Here is a 25588-nt window from a genome sequence, read left to right on the forward strand (position 1 = left end):
TACTTTTTTCTATCAACCAAAAAAGATATGACCTATACCTACTATGACCCAAGTCTTTTCACTCTTACCTGTCTCTGGTTGAAGTAACGTCAAACCACTGAACAGTAGCACTACAGTGGTACAGTGGTAATGAACCTTTTGTTCAGATAAATATATGCCAAACTGACTTTGCATAGCTGCTCGCTGCAAAACTTTTGTCTTGCAAATGTATGGTTCCTGAAAATGTCATCACATGACTTCTGGTTCCACTCTTCAATGCAAAAATAAATAAATATCCAAAATAATGTTACACTTGTATGAATGTACAGTGATGATGTAACAGAACGCAAGGAACGAATGATGGTTGTAATATAATGTAACTTATTTAAAAAACATCATTGTCTGCTTAAAATACAATATTTTGTAATGTATAACAACACTAAATAACCTACAAATCCAGGAAATGGTTTACATAAACCATTACCTAAACATTGTTCAGAGAGGGATCATATCTGCAAACCACTACCTTTACAATATTATTTTATACTAAAAAAAACCCCTCACTGTCTTGAAAAACAAACCTGTTTTCAAATGTTGCATAGGGTTTTTATTCAAGGTCATCAAATTTGGAGATACATGCTTTTCATTGAGCAGTGAAAATGTGCAATAGCAATGTGAACAAGAACATTTAAACATTTTTTGAAAAAAAGTGAAATATTGTGCTACATTTTGTTCATATATGAACGTTTATATTTCTTACCACTTATGTCTATATATCTTATATTGTGTGATGACCCCTGGTGCCATCTTGGGGTTTGATCTGGTACTAACCTGTATCTCTCCTTGTTCTGCAGCTGACTGCTAGTGTAACCTGGAGCACCTGAGCGCCCACAGTGCTCCCAGGTTATTTAAGTCCTGGCTGCAGCACAGCTCACTCTCTCACTGACTCTTTGACACTCGGATGCTGCGCTGCTGCATACCTGCTCTCTCCCACAGGCACCCCTTTTGATTTGGTTGTTGATTTAGTTCTTTGTTTTACTTTCTTGCACCTTACAACACACACACACACACACACACACACACACACACACACACACACAAACACACACACACATCTTACACCCATGCACACCATAAACTACTGATACCACTGATTTCCACACCCCATGCTTAAAATATTTAGTTAACTCTTTAATTTTGTTTAATTTAGTTTAATAAACTTATTTTTTGTTAAAACTTGACACTGGTGTGTCTCTCTTGAGGCAGGTCACAACATATTATTTGGTAAAAGTAATCAATAAGCCTACTAGGCTTTTTTCCACTCTATTCGTACTGATTTTCTTTCTTGTTGTTAATGTGTTTTTGTTTGATTTTAACCAGTGCAAATAAATAAACTCAAAACTTGAAGGCCTCTGTGGTATACTATACTATGCTATACTATACTATACTATACTACACTACATTACACTATACTGTACTATACTATGCTATGCTATACTATAGTATGCTATACTATACTACACTATAGTAGACTATGCTATGCTATGCTATACTACACTACACTACACTATACTAAATTATACTATAATATACTACACTATAGTATACTATGCCATGCTATACTATACTATACTATACTATGCTATACTATACTATGCTATGCTATGCTATGCTATGCTATGCTATGCTATGCTATGCTATACTACACTACACTACACTATAGTATACTATGCCATGCTATACTATACTATACTATACTATACTATGCTATGCTATGCTATGCTATACTACACTACACTACACTATATTATACTACACTACACTATACCATACTATACTATACTATGCTATGCTATGCTATGCTATACTACACTATGCTATGCTATACTACACTACACTACACTACACTACATTACACTACACTATACTAAACTATACTATACTATGCTATGCTATATTATACTACACTACATTACACTACACTACACTATACTACACTATACTAAACTATACTATACCATACTACACTATAGTATACTATGCTATGCTATATTATACTACACTACATTACACTACACTATACTATACTACACTATATTAAACTATACTATACCATACTACACTATAGTATACTATGCTATGCTATACTATACTGTACTATACTATACGATACGATACGATACTATACTATACCATACTATACTATACTATACTATACTATACTATACTATACTATACTATACTATACTATACTATGCTACACTATGCTATACTACACCACACTACACTATACTATACTATACTATACTATACTATACTAAAGGGTTCATTCCAAGGTAACAAAAACACGATTTTCATTTTCAGGTGATTACACACTAATTATAACATACTTATAAATAATATATCACATTTCTGCCAAGTCTGTCCCACTAGATGCCACTAAAATCTACACACTGCACCTTGAATTTCTTCCAAGTAATCTCATAAATAAAAAAGCAATAAAAAATCATGACATGTTGTAAAGAAAGGGCTGATGATCATGATGATCATTCAATCATCAAGTGATCATTCATTACATCTTTTGAGAGGTACCAATACCACACATCAGCAGAACAGTTTACAATAGCAGCTATATGTAGATCCTATTCTACCAAAAAGAAAATGAAATATTCAATCTATTTGTATCAGTGAATCACCACTACTCATATATAAGTCTGAGAACTACAATCAAATGGTTGCCATGAAATTAGGAAAAACCTGAACAGAACATGCAGTGTCATCTGATATACTCCACATTGATATACAGTAAATCGATACACTTTATACTGAATTCCTTGTACTTGCTTGTAGTCTGTAGGTCAAGCTCTCCATCACTCCTTGGTCCCCATCAAAGACTTTATTTTTTGCCTGGCTGGTTGGTGTAGGGGTTCTTGTGGTTGTCTAGACTGGTGTTAAGAGTGGCAACGCTGCTGTTGCTGTCTGAGTTTTTGTTCACGCCACCATTTATCTCTCCCCACTGTCTGGTGTTGTAGTAGTAGATGAACAGGAAGAAACCTGACAGAGAAAGATGGTCACCCGTAAGTTCAGACTCTGAAATATACTGCACATTTAAGTGTGTTGAGTGATAATTTTTAAAGGAATTGCTACAAAACTTAAAACTCATCCCTATTTTACACTTATTACTCTACTATACTATAGATTTTATTTTCACAGTCATCCATCCTCTACTTTCCATTGAATATTGTCATTCAGTGCAAAATATTACTTTACTTCAGCCAAAACTAAGAGTAAATCAAAACATTTAAAATGTAATAAAGACATTATTTGAAAGATTATTATAGAGCTGTAGGATTATATCCATGTGGATACCTTGGAAAGAGTTCAGGGCCGTGAAAATGTAGTAGGAGGGGATCCGGAGGGCACCATAGGCGAAGAAGGCAAAACCCCATGTGATGCCCAGCATGCAGCACAGTCCCAGTATGGTTACAATATTTTTGCCATTTCTGTTCATTTGTGCGTTGCCTGCTTTGGCTCTCTTGAGGCAAAAGAGCCAGGACAGCATGATGATGAAGGTAGTGAAGGTGAAGAGGAAGACCATAACATAGTAGCCTATGTTGACAATGTAGTGGACGTCACTGTCTGTTATCCAGCACCTTGGAACAGAAAGAGAGAAGGAAAGTAAACATGGTTCTATGGTATGATGATTTATATTAAATATATAATCCACAAAGTGCAAAAGTGTTTGTGAAAATGCAGTCATAACTCACATGGCTTCATTATTTTCAGTGTTATCCGTGTGGATAACTTGTTCACCATATTTTCCTAATATGAACAGGACAATCACCACTACACTCGGAAGAACTGGAAATGGAAAAAGGAAATAAACAGCAATGAGTTATCAAGTCTGAAAGAGTTACAACCTTTTTCAATCATTCCTTAAACCAAAAAAAGAGAAAATATTAATCTAAATGTACCCCAGCTGGTGACGGAGACTTTGAGTATGTAGCGATGGATTGAAATGTTGCCCCTTGTGTACAGCTGCAGGCAGAGGTGGAAGGCCTGCACAGCAAACCAAGTGAAAGTGGCCAACATGAAGTAGTGCATGAACGCCGCCATGATCTTACAACCCACTGAGTTCTTCATTTTTGCCACAAAGCTGTTGATCAGGAAGGTGAGGTTAAGCAGGAACATGGCCAACACGAGGTGGATGAGGAGCCAGGTGGTCTTACTGGCCTTGGTCTTCCTGTGAGAAGAGATGAATTAACAAAGAGGTCATGTATGTCAGAATTTATTTGAAAGTGTCCATGATGTTTTTGATTGCTGATGGACAAATACTGTGTTATGATTACACTGTTGACTGGAGGAATTAATGAACAAATGATGATATTATCTTCACAATTTTGATAATTGATTAATCGTTTCGTTCATTTATCGCACAAAAATGTCAATCACTAGTCTGAGCTTGTGAGAGGATTTGCTGCTTTTCGCTGTTTTACATCATTGTAAATTGAAAGCCCTTCAGTCTTGGATTGTTGGTCGGACAAAGCAAGATATCTGAAGTCATCACCTTGGGCTCTGGAAAGTTGTGATGGGCATTCTCTGACATTTTATAGACTAAACAATTAATCATTTAACTGAAAAACTTTTGGACAGATAAATCATAAATAAAAACAGCCTAGAGACCTGAGGGGTGTTCCATCAACGCAGCTAAAGAAAGCTGCGCTTACTTGAAAAAGCCTGGCTAGAATTAACGTCAACTTTCACTTGAGGCTCAAGCCGTTCCACTAACGCAGCTTAGCCACGTCTAATCAACGCTAAGTCTAGCCAGACTGGAATAAGCTTGAAGTGTGCGTGTGCACGGAGTACATAAGCAGCCCAAAACAGTCAGTTGTCGAAAAGACAATACTATGTCGCAAAAAGAAGAGAAAACTAGAGCGGTGTTCTTCTCAGCAGTGGAACAAACCAGCTGATGAAACTATATGAAGTATATAAACGAGTTTTCACCTAAAAGGGCAAAACATCCACAATTAAGAAGGTGAAGGAGTTGGCTTGGCACAAAATTGATGACAGATTAAATGTATACCTGTAGGTGGGCAGTGATAGCTTAAAGGTTAGAGGAGCAAACTTATTGCTATAAGGTTGATGGTTTGATCCTGCCATCTGGCTTGATGAGTCTGCATTGTGAAAGGGAAGAGCACCACTTGTCCCTGTTCATGGTTTTATCTTTATTTGTTAATAAATGAGCATTCAGATCAGTGACTGTGGTTATATTATCACTAGGCTAGATAACATCAGCAGTATGTTTAAAATTACGATGTAGGCAACTTAAGAGAACCAACTTACCAACATTAACATTCTCTTTGACACATCTTCTCTTTCACAGGACATCCGTTTACAAGCATCAGTGAAAGATAAAAATTAAGTTTCAGTTGGAGATAAAGAAACTGGAGAAGGATATAAGTACAGTTGAAACTGCTTAGAGTGATCACATTGGTCTGGGTCAAATATCACTATAAGCAGATGATTATCATAACCATCTCTTTTTCTTTATTTCTCATGCAGTATACCATCTAATTGATATTTGTATATTTATTAGCCTACATGAATATAAAGTTACTGAATTTTATTGACTGTTTCAAAATATAGTACAGCTGCTTCAAATGTACAGTGTGCGCATTTTTGAAGCAGCGGGTTCTGACTTTTGCCAATGACAAGTTCCTTATTTTCCTCAGTGGCAGAACAGGCGGAGATAGCGGTGAAATTTACTTAAATTTCTTCCCCCCCTTTTATTGTCGTAAGTTTTAGGGAGACTAACTTACTTAAGTGTTTTTGTAAAAGTCCCCCACAGCTCTTCTATTTTATCTTTCTGAACACGGACAAGTGATGCAAGTGCAAAAAGACACTTGATGGAACCATCTTTTGAGAGTCTGTTTCCGTCCATCAGACATTCTTTGACATGCAGCTGAATTAAGCTTGATCGTTAGCCTGTCACGAAGCAGGCTAGTTCTGCTGACTAAGTTACCATGGTTACTGAGCTGGGACTCATATAAGCCACAGTGATGGAACAGAACTCTCTCACTTAAATTAGCGAGGCTTATCAAAATAAGCCAGGCTATCCTGTTTGCCAGCTTGATGGAACACCCCTCAGGCTTTTCACTTGAATGAACCAAAACATAATAATAGTATTACATCACTAAAAATATTAAACTAAACATTTTAAGTAAAATTAGAAAAGAAACATTACCGTCACTGTAAAATGTGACTGTGGTCATCTGTCAATAACAAACCAAACTGACTTTTCGGCAAAGCTGAATTCAAATCAATCTACAATAAAAATGCTAATAGCTTCACTCTGAATGTCAGTGAATTTCCTGTTCTACAATACAATGATATTTATTGACTAGTTTATAAAGGGAGAGAGCAAAGGCAGGAGAGGACACTTTGCACACTGAACATTGTTTCATTCATTTCATTTTATGATCACGAGTTAGTTAATTACCTAAATCACCTTTACATCTTCACCTTTACTTAAAAGATTTCACACAAAATGTATCCCGTCACAACAGACAGTGATGTAGTCACTAATTTAAACATCATGAAAATTATGCTTGAAATCCTCAAGATTATCTGCGGGACTGGAAACAAACACACAAACAGTCATGCACGTATCAAATGCAAACTCTGGCAAAAAGTCTATTTAAAACCACAGTCATATAATATTACATAATCTTATGTACATGTATAAACAGTACATTATTTTAACTTCCTTGTTCACTAAACAGTGTTTACAGTGCAGTAGTGACCTGAAAATATTTCTGTGACCATACATGATGAAGATGACGGATGTTTTATTTGCGTACGGCATTCATTTGGTACACACTGCTGTTTTCATCGCACTCCAACAATGAGACTACTATTTCAACAATCCCATTTACCTGTGTACATATCTGTATTTAGATGAGATGTGTATGAGTGCTGGGTGGATGCATTGTGTAACATAATTGATGACCTCTCACAGTTTACGTTCCCATTCCACTCACACGTTAACGGTTCCTCACTCGGGGACTAAAGCTTACTGTGATGTAGTTCATATATGCCCCCAAACTCTGTAACGCAGTAGATTTTATAATGTGCACCAACATCTATTAGTTTAAGAAACATCTTTTACAACTTGCTTTCACCTAGAATCTTTGACTACATCTTTCCTCATCTAAAGTATGTATGGTTTTCTTTTACGCATGTAGTAAACCTGTCCAAAGACACACCCTGCTGTGGCAGCATTGCAACTGAATGTATAAACTCACAAAAACAAATGTAAAATCAAGTGTCAAGTGTCTAGTCTAGTCACAGGTATGTATTTTTTCATTTTAAGTTATTTTTATTTTCTTTTAAATGTCACCTTTCTTTGTATGTTACCTTATATTTTCCTGTATTTGTTTTTAATGTCCACTTCTTGCATGTATTTTTCTTTTTTCATCTCTGTGAAGCTGACTGTTTTGCATCTCTGAAGGGTGATACATAAATAAGGTTTTATTACTGTTACCTCATAAGGAAGTGCATGAAGAGGACTATGCCGAGGAAGAACATGGACAAGCCACAGCCAACTTGAGTGATGATGGTGAGGGCGTTCAAATCAGAACTAGAGATGGTTTCATTGAGGGGAGCCTGCAAAGGGACAAGAAAAATAAACACTTTTAGGCATTTAGTTACAGGCATTGGCACTGGTAATGGTTTAGCTAGGAAGTGCAATCGGCTAACATGGGCATACAAATATGCAAATATTTGCACCCTAACGGGAATGAAAATGAAGAGAATGCAGCTTAGTATATCATGCAAATATTACAATAGAAGTAAAACGCACCAATAAGATAGCAAAAAATGTCAAATGCGAACACCGGCATGTAATGTTGTCTCCATCTTGTATTGTCTCACATCCATCATCTGTCCAGTTTGGCTGGTTTCCTGCAAGACAGGAGCAGAGCATGTAAACAGTGAAACCAGAGGGTTTATAAATCCATCAGTTTCAACAACCCTCTTTAAAATAGTTTAAAACTTTTAAAGTAAAAATACTATTATGATAAACTCAGGATGTAGATTAAGGTAAATACAAATCAAAACATTCAAACAAATTTTGCTGTGAGGACACACTCACACTATTAAAGACGCCTGCACATGAGCCAATCCCTGCACATGTGGGGCATGTTCCAGTCAAACCAAAGTACCACAGTTGTGTGCAGACTATCTAGAAATACTTTATAACATTTACACAGCCTTGTGCAATCTATTGTGTATGTGTAGTGCATTACATCCCACAAGAGTTCTTCACTGGATAAAGTTTACTATTAGAAACAGACATAATTGACCTTTTTCGCAGCAAAATTACAAACTAATGATATCAATAATGGCTCTTCCCCATTTAGGTGTCCCAGTAATTGCGTATCTACACTGTGCGATAGCGACAATCTTTCATTTTCATTTGGACCTTTTTCATAGCAGACATTGTTACTTGTCATAGAATTTGAAGCATAGGTGGAGCTAATGCTACGTTCACTTCATATCTGTCAGAGTGTATTTACAAGCAGTGTAGGGAAAAATTTCACTGCAACCTCCTGTAACTCCAAGCAGCAACAACAAACAACCTAAAGCAAATAACAAAAATATGTTCCAACATACAATAACATTTCTAATACAATCATATAAAATATTACATCATAAAGACAACTGCTGTTATAAGCTGTTATAAGCTGTAAATAGCTGTCTAAATCCTAATATAAGTCAAATTAAATGACGATCGGTGAGACTAACACATGCAGATTCTAAAATAACCCAAAACATGGTCAGCCAGATGAGAGAGCAGACAGATTATGCAACATCAGTATGAGATCTTTGTTTTTTCTTCTTTTCTCTCCCATTAATCATCTCAGGACCCCTCAGATTTATCTGGTGACCCTTTGGAGGGGCCCAACCCCTAGGTTGGGAACCATTAGACTAAACTAACTGTATATAAAGTAGTTGAAACTAGCTCCACCTCCAGCAGCTACAACAGTAACATGCTGCTCTAACACTGATGCTTCAGTATTAATAATCTAATGATGTCATTTATAATAATAATACATCAGTCAGAAGGACCAAACCTCTACTTTTACTGCAATATTTTAACTACATCAAACTGATAATACTTATGTACTTTTACTTAAGTAGGATTTTTCATGCAGGTTTTTTACTTGTAATGGAGTATTTTTACAGTGCTGTATTGGTACTTTTACTTAAGTAAAGGATCTGTCTACTTTTTCCAACACTGGTTGTGCTTTAGCATCAACATCAATATGCAAATTAGTGGGGAAAAATACCTTCACCATTCCATGATCGGCAACTTGGAATTCCTTCCTGCAAACAAAGTAACAGAGCTGCACTGACAATGTGCTCTTGGACAATAATGAAGTACAGATGATACATATTTAATACAGCACTTTTTTTTTTTAACTTACGTATTTCAAGTTCCGAAAATTGATGGATATTTTGTCTGTGAGATTGGTGATAGCAACTCCCATTTCAATTGCTACAACTTCATCATCTAAAACAGTGCTGTTCAACTCATCCTGGAAAAATGCAACAAAGTAGTAACATGATCATATATGTAAGCTGTATCAATGACGGTGAAATTACAGGTATTTTTCTTACCTGAGCCATATTGTTGAATCGCAAAACAGCTGCAAATGCTTCACTCACATTCGAATCGAAAGCTTTTTCAAAAGCTTGTTTTGACACTGTAACAGATCTTGAAAACGAAGGCAGAAAATCTCTGCTGTCTATAATCTGCAGGAAAGAGCGTAACAAGTTTGTTGTCAAAACTATATAGTGTATCAGTTTTAAAGTTGAAAAAATTATGAAACTATCAACTTCAATTTAGTCCAGTTAAAATATTGGAAATTATTTAGCCTCTTTAAAACATTGAACTGTTTGTTTTTAAAGGTTTAAGCCTTCAGTAAATGGGCTCGGGGCCCAGGACCAGAGACAGTGTAGGGAAGTGAAATGTCATGACAAGTATTGGATGGACTCCACTGAAATTGGCTACACACATTCATTAGGTCAAATTACCAGAAAAACTGATGACGTTCCCATCAGCCTCAGCTCTACTTTTTCTGCTAATTAGTCAATGTTAGCATGCTAACGTGCTAAACTAAGATGGTAAACACATCTTATCACATCCAGAAAACATATTGTTATTCTGAAATCTATTATACCTTGAATTTTTGCTGACATGGTATGAAGGTCAAATAAAAGTAATGCACCCACATTCATGGAGTCATTCGGAGATAAATAAGCGAGGGACACTTCGTCTACATCCTCGGGCTCCGTTTTCTTCACTACGGCACCCGTGACTCCCCCTCCTGCATTCAATTCAGCTGAAGACTCATTGAAAGAAGCAACGATGCTAGCAATATCGTTCACGATTTTACTGTTGACAGATGGAAAAGCATGGCTTATATATGTGAGATATCATGTGCAACTCTGTAATCAGTACTTAGTGTCAAAACCTAAATATACACAATACTAATACATTTTCTCTGTTTTAATTTCATTGTTTAAAGGATTAGTTTGACATTTTGGTATTTGCTTTTTAATGGCGAAAGTTAGATGAGAAGATTGATACCACTCTCACATCTGTGCGTTAAATATGGAGCTGGAGCAGGGAGGCGATTAGCTTAGCATTGCATAAAGACAGAAAGCCGGTCGAAACAGCTAGTTGGCTCTGACTAAAGTTTAAAAAATACACCTAAAAACACCTCTAAAGTTCCCTAATTAACACATTTTATCTTGTACGCTTAATCCATACATAAACGGAAATATTGGAAATGTAAAATGCATAGACTGTATAAAAATATGGACGTATTCACCGTGACATCACCCATTGGTTTCTGGTGAGTGGTTTTGAAGCTCAAAGTCAGCCGCTCCAGCCGTCGCCACTTTGGCAGTGTGTGACTCTGTCTAACTCCTGGCCAATCCAAAATGGGTAAAGAGCAGGGCCGAATGGCTGAAACAAGCCACCTAGCAGCTGGCAGACTCAAAGCAGCCATGTCCTTCATTATGCGTAATTTTACGGCTTAATAAAATTTAAATGGGTGAGTTATAAAAATAATTCACCCCCCGTGCAGTTGTCATGAATGGGGAAATTAGCTATAGAGATCGAAACCGTTTTTTGTACCAGGCTGTAGACATGTTCATTTCTGCTGTAAAGTTGGGCATTTTAACATGGAGGTCTATGGAGATTGACTTGCTTTTGGAGCCAGCCTCAAGTGGTCATTCAAGGAACTGCAGTTTTTGGCACTTCTGCATTGGCTTAATTTTTCAGCCCCAGAGGTTGCCGCTTGGTAAAATGTTGTGGTTTTACGGCAAGTTACATGCTGTAACTATTTCTGGGCAAACAACAGTGATTTCCCAGAGCCTTGTTGTCACCATGAGGTTGCTGGGAAAATGATCATTTTTACTTATTTGTTTGTGTATGGATCAAACAAACAAGATTTAACATGTAAGAGAGCCTTAGATGTGTTGGTAGCACAAGTTTATTAACTTTGGACAGAGCCGTGCTTGCTGTTTCCACCAGGTTCTTCTCATCTAACTCTCGGCAAAAAGTGAACTAGCATATTTCCCAAAATTCCTTCCTTTAGAGACCAGTTTGTAGGATTTAGTGGCATCTAGCGGTGAGATTGCAGATTGCAACCAAATGAATATCCCTCCCCTCACCCTCCACTTCCAAGCGTGTATAACAATCTGTGGTTGCCGCGAAACTTGCAAAAAATATAAAAAGGCCCTCTCTAGAGCCAGTGTTTGGTTTGTTCGTTCTGGGCTGCTGTAGAAATATGGCGGTGCAACATGGCGGCCTCCGTGGAAGAGGACCTGCTCTCTATGTAGATATAAAGGGTTCATTCTAAGGTAACGAAAACTACAATTCTTATTTTCAGGTGATTATGCACTAATTAAAACATTCTTATTAATTATACATTTCATTTCTGCCAAGTCTGTTCCACTAGATGCCACTAAATTCTACACATTGCACCTTTAATAAATTAATGGAGTATGTCTTACACAGCTTGAGCAGGGTCAAGTTTTCCTTTTTTATCAACTGTTACATTTTGTTTCAAATTAATTGTCCTCTCAGGCTTTTTCACTGGATTATTACAGTTGAGGCAATGGCTCCCTGTTCTTGTGAAGTTGATGATGTACTTGTCCTTGATCCATTGATTTTGCGTACCTGACAATAAAACATTTAAAGGAATATACTGTAAATAAGAAGCAGAAACCTTCACAAATTCTTTTTTTTTTGCTTATCTAAAGGGAGCTCACCCATTTTTTTGCAGTGGTCTTCATCATAAGTAGAATTTTCACACACAGTTTCTGTATCCAAACATCTAGCATGGCAAGATCCTATTAATGGAAACAAAGTCAGTATGTAACACCCAGTAAAGAAGAAATATAGACCAACATAGACCTGGTGGGACAAAGCTATAAGATCTAATATTATTTATAATATTTACATATTTCTTTGAAATTAACTAAATGAGGGGAGGTTAAGAAAAAAACTGAATTGTAAAATTCATGAAACCAAAATTGTTTGATTCAGATTTAAAAATGTGATTGTAAGAAAGTTCATTCATAATTCCACATTTTCAATTTTTAAATTAAGTGCAAATTCAATTGTTTTTTTTTATCAGCTCCATTTTATTAATTGATTTTTCCACTCCATACTGAATGAAACGCCATGGCTGCAGCAACATGGCAGACTTCATGGTCATCCGTACACCAGAGGCCCTGTGATGATATGCAGCAGAAGTTATTCTTCATGGTATTTAGATCAGATAATTAATCCTGAAGGAAAGTCTTGTGCCGGAGATTGCTCAGAAATGACAACAACATGAGAATAAAAACAATAGAGCAATAAATGTAAAGTATAAGGAGTATAAGGAGTAAATGCTAACACCAGTGCCTAATATGGCGAGGACCATACAAGGACCTGCTTGATGACCACGCCTGCTATCATCATTATTATTAGTCATATTTCTATTATTATTACCGTTGTTATTGTTATTATTGTTGTTATTATGTTACTCTGTGTCTCTTTCCCCCTCCCTCCTTCTTTCTCTCTCAACCCAAACGGTCCAGGCAGATGGCACCCACCTAGAGCCCAGTTCTGCTTGAGGTTTCTTCCTGTTAAAGGGGAGTTTTTCCTTGCTGCTGTCGCCAAGCGCTTGCTCATGTGGGAATGTTGGGAATCTGTTAAATAAAGAGTAGAGTCTAGACCTGCTCTATGTGAAAAGTGCTCTGAGATAACTTCTGTTATGATTTGGCATGCAGGGGATGAGAGGCTTTTTGTCCATAATACTGAATAGTTTCCTCAGCATCCACCTCTCCGACACCTCCACCAAAGACTCCAGTTCCACTCCTAGGAAAGAACCCGCTTTCCTGATGAGCTTATTGAGTCTATCAGCATCAGCTGCCTTCACCCTGCTGCCCCAGCACACTACAGTGTAGAAGATGGCTGGCCACCACCGAGTGATAAAACATTTGCAACATGGTTTGTTCTGCAGATGATGAAAGAGCTGAGTCTCCTGAGGAAATAAAGACAGCTCTGACCTTTCTGCCAACTTCTGCAGGTGGCAGGACTGTAAACAGTGTCTGAAGTCTGAGGTGTAGAGTGTGAACAGAAAGGGAGATAGGACCGTCCCCTGAGGTGTCCCCGTGCTGTGTCTGACACTTTGTTACTGTATATTAAATGGTGAGAAATAAAAGACTGAAACCAGAGTCAGTGGAGGCTGTAGTAGCAGATGAATGTCCATGGTATCACAATCACTTATCACATGTGGTGAAAATGTTCAGTTGTCCACATACTTTTGGCGAGGCTGGGTATTTAGAACTTCAGCCTGATTAAGAGGAATGCTGTTACTTAAAATGGAGTAATAGCCATTTATTTTTTAGGAGCTGTACAATAGGCCTTCAGTATATGTTCTGTATAGTCACTGGAAAAATTGCAAATTCAACAAAGACAAATGTTGTTTAAAAAAATGAATTTCAATTTTTTAAATGTTTTTTTTAGTTTTTTTAAGTAAATTCTAAATTTATTTTTAAGATTTAAAATGAGAAATGACAGGGATGCAGAAAAAGTTCTCCTGACTTTGTTTAGAAGTTTGTGGAGATAAATTCTACTCTTGTTTTGAAAGGGCGAAATGTCACATGACTTCCTGTCTACGGATGACCATTGTGCTTGTCGTCTGCCATGTTGCTGCAGCCAGGTACTCTTGTAGAAAAGTGTAGAAGATATGAGCTTACCTTGACTGGAGACACAGTTTGGTTCCTTCTGTGCACTGCATTCCTTTGCTGCCAAGCAATATACAGTGAAGATGATTAAAATGTCATTGTGTGGTGCTCTCAGAATTGAAAAATGACACTGGGAAATATAAAATACAGTTATGTAATATCACCTGTGAGCTGAGATACTGTGGTGTTGCAATGTGTCCCATTCAGGACACATAGATGCAGTTTTTTCTTGATATGCCACTTTGAAATGCGCAGTACAAGAGAATCATTCTCATCATCCATTTGAGGCCACCTTTTACCCCACTGACGTGTTACTTAAGAACAGAAATACAGTTAGACTTTTATTTTGTTGCTGATGTAAGTTTTTTAAAAATTTCTTTACTCTAGTAGGCTGTACTCACGTTTAGATGCATTTTTCTGCAGAAATATTATGCAATTGTCAACTGTTGAGTGGTAAAGAAGGCAGTTTTTTTTACTGTCACATAATAATCTCATAATAATCTTATATCTCTTACATACTTTTACACAATATTTAGAGCAGTTACACAAAAGCAGAACTAATTACACACAAAATGTAACATCCACGAATAATAAAATCGCTGACAGAGAAACAGGCACACCCATCATGTCACCAGTCTACTGCAGGGCTAAAGGTCAGACTATGTTTTAAACGAACTAGTTTGGACAAAGTGTCATTATTGTGTGTGTCGTTGTGTCTATGGGTTTGCCATTGTTCATTCATGATTTGTTACTTAAAAATGTTACAACAGACACATTTTAGTAGGAATTTATTGTTAAAAATGATGTTTGTTGTTCAAAATCTGATAAAAATACGTCATTTGTCCATGAATATTGATAATGAATGCGTCATATTTTGGAGGGAAGTTAGCTGAGTCAAGTGTTTATTTTGTTTCTTTTCATTTAAACATTTATAAATATGTGCATTGTTCCAATCACAATTTGTCCAAACTAAACAGAGGTGACAGAATGAAGACATTAAGATCAATATCCTAAATTTGCTTCTTCTGTTGTGTTACATATTTGTAGCAGTTTAAGTGAAACCAGATACAAACAAATTCTGTATAGCTTCTTTTGAATTAGTTGGATTACTACTATTAGTGTTTGGATCTGATTTATGTAATTGCCAGCGATGGTCTTTTCGTTGTCGCTGTCAGAAATTCCTGGCTGGTGTCAACGTGTTTTTGTGAATATGCTGCTTGTAATTACAGTCTGAACAACATGAACTGAATGTGGTATAATATGGAAGTGCCTGAGAGGCAAACACACATGGATTCTCTCATGTTAGCCAAAGTTGTCTGTTTAAGCTAATTCAATTTCATCAACATAGTTGTACTGGTCAGATTGGGCTGCTTGTGGTTTCTCCTACAAGTTAAAATATGTTGCAACACACATTTGTTAACATTTTACCGCAAACACAGGAGTAATTTGAAAACAATGAGTAATAAATAAACTAAAGCCTGACATACATACAACTTGTGAAAATAAATGACTAATTAAAATATTTATAGTGATTTTGACTTACTCTGCAAATTATTTTGTTTCCTGCCAATGAGACCATTGAAGTTATCAGCAACAATGAAGATTATCTTCTGTTCAGGGTGACAATCATTGATTTCCAGAGAATTTCTCCCTCCTTTGGCTGGAGGATCATAATAAAATCAGATAAAAAGTGAAACACAAAACACACATTCTTAACACAATATCTTTACATATTGAAATAACCATAATAGATATTCAGAATTTTTGTTCAAAATTTCTCAGGAGAATAACACAATGAGATACTATGGTTGCAATCAGGCTTCATTACTTGGAGATTTTGTCTACTTACCTTTAAAAATGGAACAAATCCACAGAAGACACATCAACAAAACCCAAGTCATCCAACTCTTTTGTGTCATGTTTATTTGATGGCATTAAGTCTCGATCGAGATGTGTGATCCGTTCACTTCTACAGTACATGAAAAACAATAATAAGTATTTTTCCAAAATACTTTTTTCTATCAACCAAAAAAGATATGACCTATACCTACTATGACCCAAGTCTTTTCATTCTTACCTGTCTCTGGTTGAAGTAACGTCAAACCACTGAACAGTAGCACTACAGTGGTAATGAACCTTTTGGTCAGATGAATATATGCCAAACTGACTTTGCATAATTGCCCTCTGCAAAACTTTTGTCTTGCAAATTATGGTTCCACTCTCCAATGCAAAAAAAAAAAAAAATCCAAGATAATGTTACACTTGGATCAACGTACAGTGATGATGTAACAGAATGCAAGGAATGGATGGTGGTTGTAATGTAATGCAACATGTTAATGTACAGTAACTTCTGTAAAAAAAAATATTATTGTCTGCTTAGAATACAATATTTTGTAATGTATTCACAACATTAAATAGCCTACAAATCCAAGAGATGGTTTACATATACAAAAATGTCCTTAGGAACCTCATGAACCTATGAAGGATCATATCTGCAAACTACTACCTTTAAAATATGATTTAATGCTTAATTAACGGTCGCTGTCTCAGGGCAGTACCCCCACATTATGATAAAATACCCTCTAAGTCTTCCCCACAGTATGATAAAAAGCCTTCTAAGAGTTCCCCACATTATGATAAAGTGCCCTCTAAGGTGCCCGCACAAAGGAGGAAAAATACAAAAGTTCTGTAATGACCACTGTCCAGTTATGGGTAAATCAGGATGAAATGCCCTGTAGAGTGCCTCTATATGTGACAATCTGGAATGAAGTGGAAGAAAATGTGATGGTGCCATGTAAAGAACCCCCAAAAATGAGAAAATATGATGTGCCCTTTAAATGAGGAGGATGTAATGCAGTGCCCTGTGATGCCGTTGTAATGAGGTGACCTGGAGGTTCTCTATGGGTGCCCTTCTAGTGAACAAAAAATATAAAAGAAAAAAAAAAGAAAAAGTGCAATTTAGGGTTCCCCTAAGGCTAACACACTGAAGTGCAGAATAGGCTGCCCTTTCACCCTTTCAGTGAAAAAAGGTGCCCTACACGGTGCACTGTATGGGAGAAAAACATTGTGAAGTGGGGGTATCAGGTGCCCTTTATATTTTTTTGCCCCTGCCCCTGAGACAGCCTGAGTCCGCCACTGTGCGTGATGTGCTCTAGTGCCATCTTGGGGTTTGATCTGGTACTAACCTGTATCTCTCCTTGTTCTGCAGGTGACTGCTAGTGTAACCTGGAGCACCTGAGCGCCCACAGTGCTCCCAGGTTATTTAAGTCCTGGCTGCAGCACAGCTCACTCTCTCACTGACTCTCTGACACTCGGATGCTGCGCTGCTGCATACCTGCTCTCTCCCACAGGCAGCCCTTTTGATTTGGTTGTTGATTTAGTTCTTTGTTTTACTTTCTTGCACCTTACAACACACACACACACACACACACACACACACACACACACACACACACACACACACACACACACACACACACACACATCTTACACCCATGCACACCATAAACTACTGCTACCACTGATTTCCACACCTCATGCTTGAAATATTTAGTTAACGCTTTAATTTGGTTTAATTTAGTTTAATAAACTTATCTTTTGTTAAAACTTAACACTGGTGTGTCTCTCTTGAGGCAGGTCACAACATATTATTTAGGTAAAAGTAATCAGTGCAAAGCCCAGTGCCCAAACCAGTGCAAATCAATAAACTCAAAAGTTGAAGGCTTCTGTGGTATACTATACTATACTATACTATACTATACTATACTATACTATGCTATACTATACTATACTATACTATACTATACTATACTATACTATATTGTAATTCTGCTATTAGCTTGTATACTTTAATTCTGTGAATATTACTAGTATTTTGTGGCTTTGTAGTTCTTGGTAGTAGACTGTGTTTCTGTTTCTCAGTATTGTATTTCTACTTCTGCCTCCTCTGTCTTTTGTACCAGTGAAACCTTTTGCATGTGTGTCTTTCCAAAAAGACAGATCCTTCCTCTGCTGCTCTTCTATATTAAACTTTTTTTTTCTTGCTGAGTTTTTGTTTCTCTAAATTAAGGGTTTAAGTACAGAGCTTGTTGTATGCTGTAAAATAAACTTAAAGTCTTACTTCATGACAAAAAAATAGTTAAAGGATCAATGTGTAGGATTTAGTGGCATTTAGCGGTGAGGTTGCAGATTGCAACTAAATGAGTACATCTCCCCCTCCAAGCATGTAGGAGAACCTAAGGTGGCCACGAACTCGCAACAAAACAGGAAAGGCCCTCTTAAGAGTCATTGTTTGGTTTGTCTTTTCTGGGCTACTATAGAAACATGGCAGTGTTACATTGCGGCCTCGGTGGAAGAGGACCTGCTCCCTATGTAGATATAAATGGCTCATTCTGACAACGATTCTTATTTTCAGGTGATTATACACTAATGAAAACATACTTATGAATATTATATTACATTTCTGCCAAGTCTGTTCCACCAAATGCCACCAAATAACACACACTGCACCTTTAATGTCTTGCAAATAATCTCATAATTAAAAAAGCAATAAAAAAAAATCATGACATTGTAAAGAACGGGCTTCATGATCATTCAAAATAAATTCAGATTACATTTTTTTTGAGAGGCACCCATATCACACACCAGCACCTACACTAACACGGTGTGACAGTGACATCAACAGGACCAAAAAGAAAATGAAAGATTCTCCCTATTTGTATCTATGAATCACCAATACTCCTATATAAGTCTGGGAACTAATCAAATGGTTGCCATGAAATTAGGAAAATCCCGAACAGAACATCCAGTTTGACCTGATACACTCCACATTGATATATCTTTTTTTTTTTTATCTTTCTATCTTTTCATGCTGGAACTGTTGAAACTGAAAAACAGAGCCAGTGAGTCTAGTCCTTTACACTGATAAAAATCTAGCTGTTTAAGTATTTATAGCATCACATAAAAAACAGAAACAGGAAATGAAACTATCAATGAAATTTCCTATGTCTTGTGGGATTAGTTTTTGCATGACTCACTGTTTGTTATTTGAAGGCTACATTCATCTTATACATCTTTTTTTTCCCCACTCTCATAACTGTCTGTTCAGTATGAAGCTACAACCAGCAACTAGTTAGCTTAGCTTGGAAATAAAGACTGGGAAAACTGGGAAACAGCTGACTGTGTCCACAAAATTTGTATAAAAACCGAACTGCCAATTTGTGGTTTAATGGGGGGGTTATGTGCCAGACTAGGCTACTTCTTGTCTTCACTGTTGTTTCCCCCCTCTCGACAATAAAGCAAATAATTTTATTTCCCAAAATGTCAAACTATTCCTTTAACTGAGACAATAAAGCTGCATTAAAATAGTTATATACCCTAACCCTGTTCTGCAGTTCCACTCAGCTTAATTAAGTACAATTTTGAATGCAGGACTTTTACTTATAGCACAGTGTGAAATACTTCCAAAACTGATCTTTTTCCAAAAAGTCATGTTACTATTTTTTTTTTTTTTTTTTTTTTTCCAATGCTGCGAGTGGATGTCGAAATCTCATAACCTGGTCAAGCAAACCTGAGGGCAAGCAAGAACATTTGTGAACTGACCCTTTAATGAACTAACAGTGGATCCTGCCTTGTCCTGAAGGGGACAACATTGTGGTTTTATTGCATCTATTCTGACACAAATTAAATACTAATGTGGTGATTAAGGAACAAATCAAGAGGTGGCAGAATGAATGGAACAAAGAAAGTAAAGGAAGATATCTTTTTAAAAAATAAACCATTAGTTGGGATTGCAGGGTCTGAGGAGAGACTTATAACAAGATTGAGGAATGGTCATACTGGTCTAAACAGTTCTCTTTATGTGATTGGAAAGCATAATAATGGAAAGTGTGAATATTTTGGAGAGGAAGAAACAGTGGACCATGTTTGATTGCATTATCAGAAGTATGTTTCAGTATGGAGAAAGACGTTTTAAAGAATGCACTAAGAAATATTGGAGAACAAAATATTAGTAATATTCTGTGTTACTCTGTATTCTAAAGTGTTGGAAACTCCTCCTAGAGTATTTAAGATTAACAAGATTAATGAATAGAATCTGAGAAATATTAGTATTATTTATTTATGTATTATGTTTCCCTTTTTAAAATTTAATGATGATTATTGTGTCTATTGTTTAGATTGTAATTCTTTGTCTGGTAGAAATATTAGATAGGGCAGATCTGTAGTGCACACTCCACATCAGTGGGTGGCGCTAAAGCGCCTGAAAGCTGTTTGCCAACCGCCAATAAAACTAAAGGAAGAAGAAAACAAAAATAAATGAAGAAGAACATTGCGGAAGACGAGAACAGTCAGCCTGCAGAGAGCATGAATGTATGACATTGATCTAAAGTGAGTAAAAAACAACAACAGATGACAGAATAATTTACTGTGAGCGAAATTCACATTTGTGTGTTATTTGAGCACAAGTTCCTGCATTGATGTGATGTGTAACACACAAACTCTGTTTGTATGTAATTGGAGACCACGTTAGTACGTTTAGGACAACTTGTTCAAAGTGTCAATGAAACCTACAGTTCATTAATTCAGATGTCATATCTTCCTATCACAGCCTAGATGACTGTAAATGGCCCTGTCAGCTTTAAGCAGTGCTCCCATGTAAAACCTGACAATTTAATGTTTACAGGTTACTGCACTTCCAGTGAGATATACTGTATTTGCTGTGAGACGTTTTATGAATCATTAGTTCATCAGTTCATTTCTGATCAGTTCGGCATAACATTACTGATGAACCATCGGTTAAATGTGGACACAACCGTCCTAACATTGGTTATTTTAACTGCAGACATTTGTCAGAACGACAGGTCAACCAACTCAGCTGAAATCCAAATAGGTGTAAAATTTCCCAAAGTAAGTAATGAAGTAAGTTTGATGTATCCCGAATAACACAGTGGAGCCTGACGATTTGGAAAATCGTCTGAAGTTAGGGTGTTTGTGGTGTGTGCAGTGACAGATAAGTAAGGTAACCTTTAATTGGCAGATATTTGAATGGAGGCTGGCTGTGGAGAAGCAGATGTTTAAGTTGTGTTGCTGGAAGGAAACAGAAATATTAAAATTAAAACATAATTGTAAAACAGGCTGTTGATTTATTATGTTTATCAATTTCAAATGAGAGGTCATTAATGGTACACAGATTAAGTTAGACTTTACATCCACTCAGTATTTTTGTGATGTCAAGTCTGCCTAACCTGTAGAGTCAGGTTAGAAATAAATTATTGATTGTAGAGCTGTGATGATTAGTCGATTAAGCGATTAGTTCACAGTAAGGTTGTCAAAACGGTAAGGTATTGACACTTCGATACTTTTTTGATACCACATGTTTAAAACGATACAATCTCCATTAATTATACATTCGATAGTCTTGAAAGTACAGAAACTATAAAAAAACAAAACAGATTTGTATTCAGATTTTCAACCCAAGTCTGCACAGATGAAACAACAGGGAAGAAAATCAACTGGTCCTGAACCTGTGGCTGTTACAGCACTCTCTCTAGCAACAAACCCACTAACCATGGCAAACTTAATAAAACAAAAAAGAAAAAACATATCCTATTTTGTGTGCCTAGGGCTTTTCACTCTTGTTGCCGTGGTATCAAAAGAGGTATCGAGTATCATTTTTTTAATACTTTTTTTTTTTACACTTTTTTATACTTAAAATTCTGGTATCGTGACGACCTTAGTTTTCAACTATTAAATTAATCGCTAACTATTTTGATAATCAGTTAATCGTTTTGTGTCATTTTTAAGAAGAAAAAGTCCAAATTCTCTGATTCCAGCTTCGTAAATGAGAATATTTTCTGGTTTCTTTAGTTCTCTATGACAGTAAACTGAATATCTTTGAGTTGTGCACAAAACAAGACATTTGACGTCATCTTGGGCTTTGGGAAACAGTGATTCACATTTTTTTCACCATTCTCTGACATTTCATGGATCAAACAACTAATCAATTAAACCAGAACATAATCAGCAGATGAAATGATAATGAAGATAGTCGTTAGTTGCAGCTCTGATTGATTGTGATCTTTACCTGAAGTGCACTGCTTCACATTATCATATCTGGCAGCTCAATTGTCTTCTCTCTATTTTAGACTATGTATGCAGGTTGCGTGAGGTGGATGCTAAGCCACACGGTGAGAGCTGCGTGTGGAGGCAGTCCTGGCTACAGGATACCAGCATCAAGGTTCCTCATATGCACTGAAAGATCTAATGCTGCCGCCGCCACCACTTGGAGATGGTCTCCGTTCTCCACAGCGGTAGACGACGCAGAACAGACTCCTGCACCGAAGAAAAAAAAGCAGGATCCCCGGGCACATGCCACGATCACCAGCGTCGGCCGCAAGATCCCGCAGCGTGAGATACAGGTGATCAGTGAGACAGGCGAGAACATGGGCACCATGCACCGTGCACATGTGCTCAAAATCATGGATGAGAAAGGTCTGAAATTGGTGGTGCTCAGTGAACATAAAGACCCTCCCGTGTACCGTCTGATGAGCGGCAAACAGATCCACGAGGAACAGCTGAGGCTGAGAGAGAAACAGAAAGCTAAAGCAGGTATGTGGTGTCCTGGCACGAGACTTTAGTCTAATAGAAATACATCACTACCTTTTTTCCCCCAGTTAATACACTGTATGTATAATGACGGGGAGCTGCTTACAATTTGCAGACCATACATTTTTTCAGAGAACCAGATTTTAACCAAAATGAATCCCAAAAAAAAGATATTGGAATTATTAACTAACTGATCACTGTTTAGGATTTAAGTTTCTTAAAATGAGGCCCGATTACTCTGAAGTAAGTCATTAACTTTCAACATGGCAGATCCATCTCAGCACAACAGTATTCAGCAGATCCTCCAGCCAACCATATGTGAAACAGAATGTAACACAACAGGGCTGTAAAACAGGGCTTGACTGTATTCTCTCTACAGCCCCCGTGCAGGTGAAAGAAGTCACCCTTACATCTGGCATCGGCACTCACGACCTCACAACCAAACTGAAACAAGTGGAGAGCTGGCTGGAGAAGAAGCACCACGTTCGGATCACTCTGCGGTCGGGACGTATGCATCCCGCAGACAACCTGGTGAGGAAGAACACTCACGTTTTAGAAGTTTTTCACATATTTTTGCCTTTTTTTATTTGATAGCTACAGTTGAGAGATGAAATGAGATTAGAGAACAATTACAGTTACAAACATTTGGATATTGTGGACACACAGATACAAAGATTAAACACATGATTTCCTGACTTTCATGAACAAAGCTGACAGAATGAACTACATACAAAACAGCTCAAGCTAAAGGAAAGTACTGTAATTTTAGGCATGGAAAATGAAATCTTGTTTAAAACCTTTTTACGATTGTGCCTGTGATTGTTTTTTGAATATTTTCTTTTGTGGTTAGTGGTTCAGAATTATATACATGACAAATAATGTGGTCAGATAATGTCCTTTCAAGACACTCAAATACTCTGTAAGATATATCTGCATCCCATACTACAGAAATGTCAAAGATATTTGAGGTACTTAAGAAACAGTGTCACCACTGACGAGTTTACTTTTCAGTTGAAAAATGTCCCACTCAGGACATCTTAGTCAAAATTCTTTAATAACCAAATTTAAGAGATTTTAATCAAAAATTAACTGTTTATGTTAAAAATATATATCAGATTTTTAAAAAACAACTTTCAATTATCAATGTCACTATTGGTCAGGCTCTAGTATGTACTGAGCTATCATTCACACAGTTGTATTTGTTGGGGTTTTCAGCAAAAATGCAACAAATTCTCTGCCTCCAGCCTCTCAAATTGAGGATTTGCTGCTGTAAACTAAATATCTTTAGATTTTGGGTCAAACAAAAGAAGCTATTGTAACGTTGGGCTCTATTTTCTGGAAGTAACTATTCATCAATTAATCGAGAAAATAATAGACAGTAATTGGAAGTTGCAGTTACTTTTCATGCTGTGTTACTTTATATACTGTACATGTTTATGTTACATTTCAGTAGGTGAAGTTTGTTGTTGCCAGTAAGCCTAACTTAAGTAAAAGTTGCATGTCACTGATTGTCAGTCAAACTGCAGCTTCTGCTGTCCTCTCATCTTCTCTTCATGCCGTTTGCCAAACTGCGATGTTGAATTTTGCCTTAACAGCTAAGAAGATGCAGGACCATTATACTTTTATGTTTTATGGTCACATATTGGACAATGAATTCCCTCAAAAGTTTTCTTCAATAGCAAATCTTAAACATATGTGCTTTTATTTCCCGCAGGACACAAATCTGGAGCAGATAGTGCAACAAATGGAGGTAATGGTGGGATTTGTTTCCAAGCCAAAAGTCATACGTGATGGTCAAGCAGCCATGTGTGTCATCCGACCACCTTCAGCCAAGGAACTGTCGCAAATGAAGAAAAATAAGACTTCACCGTCGCAGTCTGCCAACTCCAGTTCACAGGCCGCTCAGCCCAAAACACCATCGCCTGTTAGCAACACGGACACAACAGAAGGGTCTACGCAGCAGTGAAACCACAAAAACAAGCTGACATCTGTTCCTAAATGTCACGTTTTGGTGTAAAATCCTTAATCAGGATTTTCTCGTAGTGTGAAAATATTTAAGGGCATGTTTGACATATAAAGTTTGGTGTGACTTGAAGACTAAGCTTCACTCCTCTGAAACAGTCACCATAGGCCATGTTCTTCAAAGGAGGCGGAGGAACTTTCTTTGGTATGAGTTAGTTCTCATATTACAGCATACTAGCCAACATTAAGGCTAAATAACTGGCTGGCTAGTTGCCGTAGGATTTTAGGTAACAACAGACCAAAATTTGATTTGTGCAGGCCATGATTCAGAGGAAACCATTCCAGTGACCCTTCATGCCCTCTCGACAGAGACATCGTCATCCTGTAAGAAACCACTCCTGTCAGAAGACGTTTTTACTCGAATTGTAGGATAAAGTCGCTCAGACCTTTTCTTCTTGCCATCTTGATCCAGAATTGATCATCTTATCAGTGTTATACATGTTAGGATGTTGATTATTCAATTCTGTCATGCTGTACACCTGTATGGAAGCATCAAAAATGAATTTTTGTACAAACATTCATGTTCCCCAGAGGAGGAAGCCTTATGACTTTCCTCTAATGACACTAGTGGGTTGACTTTTGTGTTTTTTAGTGAAATTTCTTGGATGGATTGTCATAAAAATTTGGTACTCATAGAACCACAGTAATGACACTCCCATCAGCCTCAACT

At 37.0% G+C, this 25588-nt stretch overlaps 2 protein-coding genes across 3 annotated transcripts; one reads left to right on the forward strand and one right to left on the reverse strand.

The window, feature by feature from the left end:
- Window positions 1-2425: 2425 nt before the first annotated feature.
- Window positions 2426-10877, reverse strand: LOC122965623 (adhesion G-protein coupled receptor G2-like). The gene is made up of 10 exons (XM_044329779.1): window positions 10276-10877; window positions 9661-9795; window positions 9468-9578; window positions 9330-9366; window positions 7841-7941; window positions 7523-7644; window positions 3954-4222; window positions 3747-3840; window positions 3349-3632; window positions 2426-3033 (listed from the first exon to the last, which is right to left on the reverse strand). The coding sequence occupies exons 1-10, from the start codon at window positions 10279-10281 to the stop codon at window positions 2876-2878; spliced, it is 1317 nt and encodes a 438-aa protein (XP_044185714.1). The 5' UTR covers window positions 10282-10877; the 3' UTR covers window positions 2426-2875.
- A 9714-nt stretch (window positions 10878-20591) lies between these two features.
- mtif3 (mitochondrial translational initiation factor 3) lies at window positions 20592-25491 on the forward strand. 2 transcript variants are annotated; one of them, XM_044377402.1, is made up of 4 exons: window positions 20592-20679; window positions 22437-22899; window positions 23276-23427; window positions 24611-25491. In XM_044377402.1, the coding sequence occupies exons 2-4, from the start codon at window positions 22440-22442 to the stop codon at window positions 24860-24862; spliced, it is 864 nt and encodes a 287-aa protein (XP_044233337.1). In that variant the 5' UTR covers window positions 20592-20679; window positions 22437-22439; the 3' UTR covers window positions 24863-25491. The 2 variants fall into 2 exon arrangements, with proteins under 2 accessions (XP_044233337.1, XP_044233336.1); XM_044377401.1 differs by lacking the exon at window positions 20592-20679 and adding an exon at window positions 21061-21198.
- Window positions 25492-25588: the final 97 nt, after the last annotated feature.

Source organism: Thunnus albacares, chromosome 16 (genome assembly GCF_914725855.1).
Source record: "Thunnus albacares chromosome 16, fThuAlb1.1, whole genome shotgun sequence".
Classification (NCBI taxonomy): Eukaryota; Metazoa; Chordata; class Actinopteri; order Scombriformes; family Scombridae; genus Thunnus; species Thunnus albacares.

Bases quoted from the DNA above. Each gene is read 5' to 3' on its own strand.
- LOC122965623 (XM_044329779.1), bottom strand. The intron at 9,367-9,467 runs GTAAGTTAAAAA...CTTTGTTTGCAG, and splicing joins ATTTTCGGAACTTGAAATAC to GAAGGAATTCCAAGTTGCCG. The intron at 4,223-7,522 runs GTAACAGTAATA...CTCTTCTCACAG, and splicing joins TTCATGCACTTCCTTATGAG to GAAGACCAAGGCCAGTAAGA.
- mtif3 (XM_044377401.1), top strand. From the start codon at position 21,076: ATGAACCATCGGTTAAATGTGGACACAACCGTCCTAACATTGGTTATT. The intron at 21,199-22,436 runs GTAAGTAATGAA...TCTCTATTTTAG, and splicing joins TAGGTGTAAAATTTCCCAAA to ACTATGTATGCAGGTTGCGT. The intron at 22,900-23,275 runs GTATGTGGTGTC...TTCTCTCTACAG, and splicing joins GAAACAGAAAGCTAAAGCAG to CCCCCGTGCAGGTGAAAGAA.